Source organism: Coregonus clupeaformis, unplaced genomic scaffold (genome assembly GCF_020615455.1).
Source record: "Coregonus clupeaformis isolate EN_2021a unplaced genomic scaffold, ASM2061545v1 scaf0456, whole genome shotgun sequence".
Taxonomy (NCBI): Eukaryota; Metazoa; Chordata; class Actinopteri; order Salmoniformes; family Salmonidae; genus Coregonus; species Coregonus clupeaformis.
In genome coordinates, this window is record NW_025533911.1 from 323,117 (window position 1) to 335,356 (window position 12,240).

General features: G+C 41.2%; 1 protein-coding gene across 1 annotated transcript; it reads left to right on the forward strand.

Moving 5' to 3' along the window:
* Window positions 1–2,656: 2,656 nt before the first annotated feature.
* Window positions 2,657–9,866, forward strand: LOC121546325 (zinc finger protein interacting with ribonucleoprotein K-like). The gene is made up of 4 exons (XM_041857522.2): window positions 2,657–3,147; window positions 3,544–3,674; window positions 3,875–5,064; window positions 9,735–9,866. Exons 1-3 carry the CDS (start codon window positions 2,859–2,861, stop codon window positions 5,042–5,044), a joined length of 1,590 nt encoding a protein of 529 aa, XP_041713456.2. The 5' UTR covers window positions 2,657–2,858; the 3' UTR covers window positions 5,045–5,064; window positions 9,735–9,866.
* The last annotated feature ends 2,374 nt before the right edge of the window (window positions 9,867–12,240 follow it).

Sequence of the window (12,240 nt, forward strand, 5' to 3'; positions counted from 1 at the left end):
GCACAACAAGACTGCCTGGCAGGGGAGTTTTGTGCACGGAGTGAAGTGCTGAGAGATTCATTTTTGGAGGCGCTGCGCACAGGCATAAAAGTTGGTCTAATTTACTCAAAAGTCTACAAAGTGAGACTTTGTCCTCGTGTTTCTTGGTTATTTACATTGTTTTGTTCACAGGGTCGGTTGTTAGTTTGAGTCTGCTGCTTTAACTGATACCGAAGAGACGCTGTCTACTACTAGTCAGATCCAAAACCATAGACACACGTGACACAACTCGATGGACCCGTTACCATGGTAACTTCACGCACTTAAAGTGCCAGCTGAGCATTTTGTCTCATCTGATATTTTGGTTAATAAAAGACTTGGGTCACAAAAAAATGAAATTGAGCAATATATACTCACTAATACAAATTTGGTTTTAGAATCATTAAGCATGGTCATCTGTTCTTTTGTGTTTGTTGATGTAATTATGGCGAAAAAACATTTTGCCTGATAAAATATCAGAGTGGCTGGTAGATTTTTCCATCTACTTGCCACAGTGAATGGTGGACCAAAAAGTTAACTTTAGGCCCTGGTCTTGGGGTAAGAAGGTACTTGACCACATACCCTTCATTAACCCTTTGTTAACTTGTCATTTAAAAACAGGCTTGTGTAAACAACTGTTTTTAGAGAGACAGTCAACCTAAGCTAGAACAAGGACAGTTTAATATTCACCGTACTGAGGTGATTTAGCTGGAATAAAGTCATTATATTATTGTCTACTCTATTCTTGCTAACACACTGTTCTTTCTAAACAAGTCTGCTCTCAGCTTTAAATATACTGATCATAGGAGATTTGATGTGTAATGTAATAAGCAGTACCGTATTTCAAAGAACAGCGTGCATACCTTTTTCATTTAACCTTTGAACTGTGTTTTTCCACATTATTCATGACAATATTTAATTGAGGTTCAGGGTTTAGTGAATGATTTGTCCCATATATAATGCTTTTAGTTTAAATATTTAGAACTAACTTATTTCTTGCCACCCATTCTGAAACTGACTGCAGCTCTTTGTTAAGTGTTGCAGTGTTTTCACTTGCTGTGGTAGCTGACATGTATAGTGTTGAGTCAACAGCATACGTAGACACACTGGCTTTACTCAGAGCCAGTGGCAGGTCATTAGTAAAGATTGAAAAAAGGAAATAGCATGGATACTTATTTCCCTCATTAAAATGCTAATCAATTGATAACATTTTTGACATGCGTTTTTCTGGATTTTTTTGTTGTTATTCTGTCTCTCACTGTTCAAATAAACCTACCATTAAAATTATAGACTGATCATGTCTTTGTCAGTGGGCAAACGTACAAAATCAGCAGGGGATCAAATACTTTTTTCCCTCACTGTATATATACACACACACACATACTGAACAGAAATATAAACGCAACATGTAAAGTGTTGATCCCATGTTTCATGAGCTGAAATAAAAGATCACAGAACTGTTCAATACGCATAAAAAGCTTATTTCTCTCAAATGTTGTGCACAAATTTGTTTACATACCTGTTAGTGAGCATTTCTCGTTTGCCAAGATAATCCATCCACCTGACAGGTGTGGCATATCAAGAAGCTGATTAAACAGCATGATCATTACACAAGTGCACCTTGTGCTGGGGACGATAAAAGGCCACTAAAATGTGCAGTTTTGTCACACAACACAATGCCACAGATCTCATGTTTTGAGGAAGCATGCAATTGGTATGCTGACTGCAGGAATGTCCACCAGAGCTGTTGCCAAATAATGTGTTTATTTTCTCTACCAATAGCTGCCTCCAACTTCGTTTTAGAGAATTTGGCAGTACATCCAACCGGCCTCACAACCGCAGACCACGTGTAACCACGCCCGCCCAGGACCTCCACATCCGGCTTCTTCATCTGCGGGATCGTCTGACACCAGCCTGCTGGTCAGCTGATGAAACTGAGGAGTATTTATGTCTGTAATAATGCCCTTTTGTGGGGAAAAACTCATTCTGATTGGCTGGGCCTATGCCCTCCAAGGCCCACCCATGGCTGCGCCCCTGCCCAGTCATGTGAAATCCATAGATTAGGGCCACATTTATTTATTTCAATTGACTGCTTTCCTTATATGAACTGTAACTCAGTGAAATCGTTGAAATTGTTGCATGTTGCGTTTATATTCGGACAAACATTTGACTTGGCAGTCAAAGAAATTTGTAGCTACGGTCCCACTTTTGTTGTAGAACAGTGTTTCCCAAAATAGTGAAACATTAAAAAAGTTATCCTTTTTAGATTAAACTATACTAAATATATTCACATAACCAAATAATTGATTAAAACACTGTTTTGCAATGAATGTTACAGTAGCCTCAACAGCACTCTGTAGGGTAGCACCACTGACCGCCACTGGAACCCACTAAGGTGTTTCAGATGCCAAGCTTATGGTCATGTTGCAGCAGTGTGTAGGATGGAGATTCCAAGATGTGAGAAGTGTGCAGGAGGGCATGGCCCAAACGAATGTGTAGTATATAAATTTGTGTTTCCTTTTAATTTTTTTATCACAAAATATTACGTTATCGACCACACACTACCGCACAGTAGGTGGCGGCATGCACAAACAAAATGTTTGAACGCCATGACACCAAAGAATAAGAAGTAAACGGACGTGTACAGTGACCAAGGACCGTTTCCACGTTAGTGTTTTTATAAATTTGTTGTTATTTAGACGTTTATTAACACACTGGATCTCAAAATATGACTCATTTACTGCACAGAGTCACATACTTACCCCAGGTAGTCTTTAATTCGCGTTGGAGACAGAACTTGGTTGATATATTATCTAGGTAACGCTAACTAGCTGCTAACAATGGCTAACTGTAACGTTATGGTTTTTCACACTCAAATAGCCTCCATCATGGAGGTGCTAGCGAGTGCAGCCGTGGCAGATATATGTAAACTTGTAGACGACGACTATGCAGTGTTTCGTTTGGAAATAACTCAAAGCCAGAAAGAAAACAGGGCATTGCGGAGGAAACTACAGTTACTGGAACTTAAGGTGGCAAGGGAGCACGCAGAGAGGACAACGCAAGAGCGCATTCTCGCCAGTCGTCCCAGAAGTGTCAAGATCCTCGACCGATATGGTGGAATGGAAAGAGGTACATTTTCCATTAGGAGAGACTACTCCCCCCTGCGCATGTGTGACTTTAGATGCGTTAACCACATATGGTTAACCAGAATTGGGTCTTGGTCTGTTTTTCGGTAGTATGCAATAATTCCCCTAATTACTTAGCCATTTTGCACAAAGACACTATCATATTCTAAACATATTCTTGATTTACTGCATTTCCTATTATTTCCTAATTGAAAACATTATGATGCATGGAACATAATCGATCAATACATAGTATATCAATAAGTTATGCGAAGTGTTACCTTACATCCTTGCCAATTCTAGACTGTCAAAACTGTCAATAGTGTACAATATAGCGTTGAGCATAACCTAACCACCTCTTTCCCCCCAATCACCTCTTTCCCCCCAATCACTTTCTCAGGTGAAGGACATCTCACTGGAGGCCACAGGAGCTTTGTGAAGCCAGCGGGAGACAATACATGGAGTGATGACCAACCAATCACTGTTGATGAGGAGAGTGGAACCTCAACCCAGCATGTTATCGTGATCGAGGTTAGTGTAATAATATTACATCAGAATTACAGTACATCAAATGTGTTCCGTTTATTTCAGAAAGGCTCCCCTCAGCTATTCACTTTCTTACATGTACATACTTATTCATCTGCGATAGGGGAGCTTGTGAGACATCCCTATGACATTGTTATCCAATTCAACTCATGTACCGGTAATAACCTCCTCTCTTCTTGTGTCAGTCTGCAGATGCCAAGGCTGCAGGTCCTGGGGTCAAGCAGGAGAGGACTGAAGGAGTGGAGGACCCACGGCACAGCAGAGACATCCAGACTGGTGTGGCTGTAGCCATGGAGGAACCCACCACCACCCCAGCGCAGCCCAGCTCCCGACGCAGCATCACGGAGGTCAGTGGAACGCTGAACGCCATCCTCAAGTCAGAGACAGAGACTTTAACTGTGACACAAAGGCTTTTACACACAGGATCTGACGACAGGTCAGACCCAGAGACACTGGGGCTGGGGAGACTGGGCTGTCCTCCTGCTCCCGGCTCAGAGTATTTACTTTACGGTAACCGAAGCCCGGTTCATTCCCATCGGAACTCAGGTGACCCGTTAGAAACTGGCAATGATCTATCTTGTTCTTACGCTACAGAGATCGACCCTGGCAACATATCCTTAGATTTAGAGACACAGGCTGATCCATCCAGAGGAGACTGGAACCGGTACAGTAGTAGTGTATACTCTGAAGGGTGCATAGATAAGAAAGGGGAAGGTCTGGTCGTAGATGAGGTAACTGTGAAAGTGGAGGGCGACATTCCTCCTAGTCACCTAGGAGATGGACTCTCACAGGGCAAAGATTTCTTAGATTACAGTTTAGAGACAAATCTAAATGTTGCGACCCACTCTCCTTTACACGTGCTCAGGGATTGCAACCCAGTCTCCACGTTGATGGCGCCTTCCAATTTACAAGACCGCGTCCTTTTCGATCAGGTATTGAACTCAAACAACAGTGCTACAGCTCATGCCCAGGGAGGGGGAGCCACATCAGGCAATAGTAAAGAGAAACGGTTCCTCTGCATGTTCTGTAACAAAGGCTTCAGCTGCACCCAGAAGGTAGAGATCCACCAGAGGGTCCACACAGGGGTGAAACCCTTCAGCTGTACTCAGTGTCACATGCGCTTTGCCCAGGCTGGCCACCTGAAGAGGCACCAGAGGGTCCACACAGGGGTGAAACCCTTCAGCTGTACCCAGTGTCAAATGCGCTTCGCTCAGGCTGGTGACCTGAAGAGGCACCAGAGGGTCCACACAGGGGAGAAACCCTTCAGCTGCCCCCAGTGTGAGAAGAGGTTCTCCCGCCAGCACCAGCTGAAGATGCACCTGAAGGTCCACACAGGAGAGAGGTCGTTCGCCTGAAGGCATATATAGATTCCTGGGTAGAATATTGCATCCAGACATTGTGTGATATATAAGGCATACATATACAGTGGGGAGAACAAGTATTTGATACACTGCCGATTTTGCAGGTTTTCCTACTTACAAAGCATGTAGAGGTCTGTAATTTTTATCGTAGGTACACTTCAACTGTGAGAGACGGAATCTTAAACAAAAATCCAGAAAATCACATTGTATGATTTTTAAGTAATTAATTTGCATTTTATTGCATGACATAAGTATTTGATCACCTAACAACCAGTAAGAATTCCGGCTCTCACAGACCTGTTAGTTTTTCTTTAAGAAGCCCTCCTGTTCTCCACTCATTACCTGTTAACTGCACCTGTTTGAACTCGTTACCTGTATAAAAGACCTGTCCACACACTCTATCAAACAGACTCCAACCTCTCCACAATGGCCAAGACCTGAGAGCTGTGTAAGGACATCAGGGATAAAATTGTAGACCTGCACAAGGCTGGGATGGGCTACAGGACAATAGGCAAGCAGCTTGGTGAGAAGGCAACAACTGTTGGCGCAATTATTAGAAAATGGAAGAAGTTCAAGATGACGGTCAATCACCCTCGGTCTAGGGCTCCATGCAAGATCTCACCTCGTGGGGCATCAATGATCATGAGGAAGGTGAGGGATCAGCCCAGAACTACACGGCAGGACCTGGTCAATCACCTGAAGAGAGCTGGGACCACAGTCTCAAAGAAAACCATTAGTAACACACTACGCCGTCATGGATTAAAATCCTGCAGCGCACGCAAGGTCCCCCTGCTCAAGCCAACGTATGTCCAGGCCCGTCTGAAATTTGCCAATGACCATCTGGATGATCCAGAGGAGGAATGGGAGAAGGTCATGTGGTCTGATGAGACACAAATAGAGCTTTTTGGTCTAAACTCCACTCGCCGTGTTTGGAGAAAGAAGAAGGATGAGTACAACCCCAAGAACACCATCCCAACCGTGAAGCATGGAGGTGGAAACATCATTCTTTGGGGATGCTTTTCTGCATAGGGGACAGGACGACTGCACCGTATTGAGGGGAGGATGGATGGGGCCATGTATCGCGAGATCTTGGCCAACAACCTCCTTCCCTAAGTAAGAGCATTGAAGATGGGTCGTGGCTGGGTCTTCCAGCATGACAACGACCCGAAACACACAGCCAGGGCAACTAAGGAGTGGCTCCGTAAGAAGCATCTCAAGGTCCTGGAGTGGCCTAGCCAGTCTCCAGACCTGAGTTGTCCTGGAGGGAGCTGAAAGTCCGTATTGCCCAGCGACAGCCCCGAAACCTGAAGGATCTGGAGAAAGTCTGTATGGAGGAGTGGGCCAAAATCCCTGCTGCAGTGTGTGCAAACCTGGTCAAAACCTACAGGAAACGTATGATCTCTGTAATTGCAAACAAAGGTTTCTGTACCAAATATTAAGTTCTGCTTTTCTGATGTATCAAATACTTATGTCATGCAATAAAATGCAAATTAATTACTTAAAAATCATACAATGTGATTTTCTGGATTTTTGTTTAAGATTCCGTCTCTCACAGTTGAAGTGTACCTACGATAAAAATTACAGACCTCTACATGCTTTGTAAGTAGGAAAACCTGCAAAATCGGCAGTGTATCAAATACTTGTTCTCCCCACTGTACACACACATACACTACCGTTCAAAAGTTTTGGGTCACTTAGAAATTTCATTTTTTTAGAAAAAAAAAGATTAGTGCTGTAAATGGCTAGTGTACCGGGGCCTCCCATTCCTCTTTATATTCTGGTTAGAGCCAGTTTGCACTGTTCTGTGAAGGGAGTAGTCCACAGCGTTGTACGAGATCTTCAGTTTCTTGGCAATTTCTCGCATGGAATAGCCTTCATTTCTCAGAACAAGAATAGACTGACAAGTTTCAGAAGAAAGTCATTTGTTTCTGGCCATTTTGAGCCTGTAATTGAACCCACAATTGCTGATGCTCCAGATACTCAACTAGTCTCAAGAAGGCCAGTTTTATTGCCTCTTTAATCAGCACAACAGTTTTCAGCTGTGCTAACATAATTGCAAAAGGGTTTTCTAATGATCAATTAGCCTTTTAAAATGATAAACTTGGATTAGCAAACACAACGTGCCATTGGAACACAGGATGGTTGCTGATAATGGGCCTCTGTACGCCTATGTAGATATTCCATTAAAAATCAGCCGTTTCCAGCTACAATAGCCATTTACAACATTAACAATGTCTACACTGTATTTCTGACCAATTTGAAGTTATTTTAATGGACAAAAAATTGCTTTTCTTTCAAAAACAAGGACATTTCTAAGTGACCCCAAACTTTTGAACGGTAGTGTGTGTGTGTGTATGTATGTATATATATATATGTGTGTGTGTGTGTGTGTGCGTGTGTGTATGTATGTATATATATATATATATATATATATGTGTGTATATGTATATATATGTGTATATGTATATATGTGTGTATTTGTTTTATTATAAAGGGCGCATTTGAAAAAAAGACCTAGGTCTCAAGATGTCCTCCCTGTAAAAAATAAAGGTTAAATAGAAAGAATTACTCTGACACAACCTACAGAAAATTGGGTCCCGCTTTAAATGACTTTCAGCTTATAAAGGCTTCATAAAGCCTTCATAAACACTACATAAATGTGCTACAAATCTATAACCGTATATCATGCTTTATAAAGGGTTCATAAATGTGGCATAACTGTGACATAACCCAATGTCAAATATGACAAACATGTGCTTTATATAGGGTGGCATAATCACCGCTTAATAAAGGCCTTATAAATCATTAAATTGAGGCTTCACAAAGCATTTATAACCCTGTCATGCATCTTGCTAGTGCATTGCAACAGCAGGATATTGGGTTCAATTCCCGGGACCACCCATATGTAAAAATGTATTCATACATGACTAAGTTGCTTTGGATAAAAGTGTCTGCTAAATTGTACATATTATATTTCACAAAAACATTTCTAGGATGGCCCAACCTCTTTCCCTCTTGGGTGCATAGTCAATATTGGACCTGACCTCAACTTCCCCCAAAATGCTGTGCTTCAGGATGACACACACTCTAAAGTGCAGTCATACACAGCAAAAAAAACTTTGTTTTTATTTTTTACCTACCGTTTTTTTTAACCAAATTCCGTTTTCTTGGTTTTGTTTTTCCAGATTTCAGATTTCCCCCATCTTTTCTGGTTTACCCCAGTTTTCACTTTTGTTTGTAGAAAAACAACAAAACTGGATTATCTGTGTTCACAACTATGCTTAAACCACATCAGGTGATGACTTTTCATGTCTGGGAAAAATGTAAGTAACTTTATTTTTGAGTGTAGTTGCCCATTAATTCAGTGAGCATGCCCTGCACCATTGTTTGGTTAGCAGGTTTTCTGTAGTGCAGTAAGTGCACATGTGATGCGATTCGGCTGCCAATGGAATGGGTGGAGTAAAAGGCCATCAACACTCCATATTATTCAGAAATGACACCATACAGTGCATTCGGAAAGTATTCAAACCCCTTGACTTTTTCCACATTTTGTTAGGTTACAGCCTTATTCTAAAATTGATTAAATACATGTTTTTCCTCATCAATCTACACACACAATACCCCATAATGACAAAGCGAAAACAGGTTTTTATAAATTGTTGATATTTATTACAAATAAAAAATAGAAATACCCAGAGCTTTTACTATGAGACTCGAAATTGAGCTCAGGTTTATCCTGTTTCCATTGATCATCCTTGATGTTTCTTCAACTTGATTGGAGTCCACCTGTGGTAAATTCAATTGATTGGACATGATTTGGAAAGGTACACACCTGTCTATATAAAGTCCCACAGTTGACAGTGCATGTCAGAGCAAAAACCAAGCCATGAGGTCGAAGGAATTGTCTTTAGAGCTCAGAGACAGGATTGTGTCAATTTTAGAATAAGGCGGTAACGTAACAAAATGTGGAAAAAGTCAAGGGGTCTGAATACTTTTTGAATGCACTGTACATTCTACAGACCCTACTGAGTATTCTCTACAATACTTTTACTGCGGCACCCAGAATAGTTCTTGTTCTAAGCCAATATGTATTCCATATACAGTGATTCACATTGGGGGCATTTATTTGACCTTAATGCAAATGTCACTTAAATATGAACAAATATGAATCATTGTTAATGTTTAGACAATTATTTTTCATATCATGAATGGTTATTGACACTTTTCTACTCTTACGTGGGGAACTTTTATTCTGAAAATCTCAAATTCCATGACCCGGAAGTACTTTTTAGTGTTGCTGACAATGACACTGATCATGTGATGAGTTCGCAAATCAAATGCCCACTTGTGCTGCCACTGGACAGCGAAAAACTAAGTTAACCTTACTTTGTCATTTGAATGAGTTTGTAGTTGTTAAGTGTTAAGTTAGATTGAATACTGTAGCTACTACCTAAATCGTTATTTCAAATAATTTCGGTGACTTCACAGCAATTGCTAGCTAGCCTAAATGTATCCATGTCATGAGATTTGTAAATGAAAGAGGAATATAATAATACACATTTAATGGCGTTTCCCATCTTCCCATTTAGAGTTTCTGGCGGAGCACAGAAATGCCCTTATCCAGATGGTGTGACAAAAGCATTTCCTAACGGATCTGCTAACTTTCTTTGTTGTTACTTTTAAGGTTGGAACCAACATGCAGTACCTCCAGCAGGAAGAGAGGCACAAACCATTTGTCTGCCAGCTCACTGACAAGCTACACTATTCACAGCCCTGTGTAATGTTCAATGTAATCGCATTACAATACCTTTTTAAACTTAATGTATTTATATTGTTTTTAAAATGTACAAATAAAAGGAAATGTATGGTTTAAACATGTTTATTTGTTTTAGCTGTTAGTGATAATTCCCTAAGTGTTAATACATTTGTGTTTACATCATTAAGCCTTTAATGTATGTGTTATAAATGACCAAAGGGGTCTGCCTTTTAAATTAAGTACAGCATCATGCGATAGAGAATCTTTATGAATGTGTTATGAATGACCGAAGGTGTCTCACTTCAAATGAAGTATTACAGGACACTACATAAACTGTCAATAAATAGGTTATTTGCATTCTGCTGATTTATGAAGGTTCTCTCATGATCCACAGGTTACTGTAGGGTGTGAGAGGTATTTAAAATGGATTGATGGACCTGCAAATGTTGTGTGTATCAGAACCAAGACGATTTGGAGTAGTCCAACCTGACTACTGCACCAGGTATTACTCTTTCTGTTCCCATGCTGGAGACCAGGGCTTGATTACAGCCCGGTTACAATGTTGCCAACAGCGGGGAATGTGTCAAAGACCTGACTGGGCCCAGCACTGCATGGCTCGTTTTTGTTGTGCATGTTTGTGTACTGAGGAATGTGCAACTTGGTTCCAGAAGAAAGACACTTTCAGTTTATTTAGGTTGGGAGCTTTCATCAAGGTACAGTGGGGGAAAAAAGTATTTAGTCAGCCACCAATTGTGCAAGTTCTCCCACTTCAAAAGATGAGAGAGGCCTGTAATTTTCATCATAGGTACACGTCAACTATGACAGACAAAATGAGAAAAAAAAATCCAGAAAATCACATTGTAGGATTTTTAATGAATTTATTTGCAAATTATGGTGGAAAATAAGTATTTGGTCAATAACAAAAGTTTCTCAATACTTTGTTATATACCCTTTGTTGGCAATGACACAGGTCAAACGTTTTCTGTAGGTCTTCACAAGGTTTTCACACACTGTTGCTGGTATTTTGGCCCATTCCTCCATGCAGATCTCCTCTAGAGCAGTGATGTTTTGGGCAACGTGGACTTTCAACTCCCTCCAAATATTTTCTATGGGGTTGAGATCTGGAGACTGGCTAGGCCACTCCAGGACCTTGAAATGCTTCTTACGAAGCCACTCCTTCATTGCCCGGGCGGTGTGTTTGGGATCATTGTCATGCTGAAAGACCCAGCCACGTTTCATCTTCAATGCCCTTGCTGATGGAAGGAGGTTTTCACTCAAAATCTCACGATACATGGCCCCATTCATTCTTTCCTTTACACGGATCAGTCTTCCTGGTCCCTTTGCAGAAAAACAGCCCCAACGCATGATGTTTCCACCCCCATGCTTCACAGTAGGTATGGTGTTCTTTGGATGCAACTCAGCATTCTTTGTCCTCCAAACACGATAAGTTGAGTTTTACCAAAAAGTTCTATTTTGGTTTCATCTGACCATATGACATTCTCCCAATCCTCTTCTGGATCATCCAAATGCACTCTAGCAAACTTCAGACGGGCCTGGACATGTACTAGCTTAAGCAGGGGGACACGTCTGGCACTGCAGGATTTGAATCCCTGGCGGCGTAGTGTGTTACTGATGGTAGGCTTTGTTACTTTGGTCCCAGCTCTCTGCAGGTCATTCACTAGGTCCCAACATGTGTGGTTCTGGGATTTTTGCTCACCATTCTTGTGATCATTTTGACCCCACGGGGTGAGATCTTGCGTGGAGCCCCAGATCGAGGGAGATTATCAGTGGTCTTGTATGTCTTCCATTTCCTAATAATTGCTCCCACAGTTGATTTCTTCAAACCAAGCTGCTTACCTATTGCAGATTCAGTCTTCCCAGCCTGGTGCAGGTCTACAATTTTGTTTCTGGTGTCCTTTGACAGCTCTTTGGTCTTGGCCATAGTGGAGTTTGGAGTGTGACTGTTTGAGGTTGTGGACAGGTGTCTTTTATACTGATAACAAGTTAAAACAGGTGCCATTAATACAGGTAACAAGTGGAGGACAGATGAGCCTCTTAAAGAAGAAGTTACAGGTCTGTGAGAGCCAGAAATCTTGCTTGTTTTTAGGTGACCAAACACTTATTTTCCACCATACTTTGCAAATAAATTCATTAAAAATCCTATAATGTGATTTTCTGGATTTCTTTTTCTCAATTTGTCTGTCATAGTTGACGTGTACCTATGATGAAAATTACAGGCCTCTCTCATCTTTTTAAGTGGGAGAACTTGCACAATTGGTGGCTGACTAAATACTTTTTTTCCCCACTGTAAGTGTTGTTTGGTGTAACGTCGTACCCAGGCTATTGGACATACTGTATAAAAAATTAAATTTAAAAAATGTATGCACTCACTAACTGTAAGTCGCTCTGGATAAGAGTGTCTGCTAAATGACTC

Coding starts and splice junctions, on each gene's coding strand:
- LOC121546325 (XM_041857522.2), top strand. CDS start 2,859: ATGGCTAACTGTAACGTTATGGTTTTTCACACTCAAATAGCCTCCATC. Junction 3,148..3,543: donor ATATGGTGGAATGGAAAGAG/GTACATTTTCCA, acceptor TCACTTTCTCAG/GTGAAGGACATCTCACTGGA. Junction 3,675..3,874: donor AGCATGTTATCGTGATCGAG/GTTAGTGTAATA, acceptor TTCTTGTGTCAG/TCTGCAGATGCCAAGGCTGC.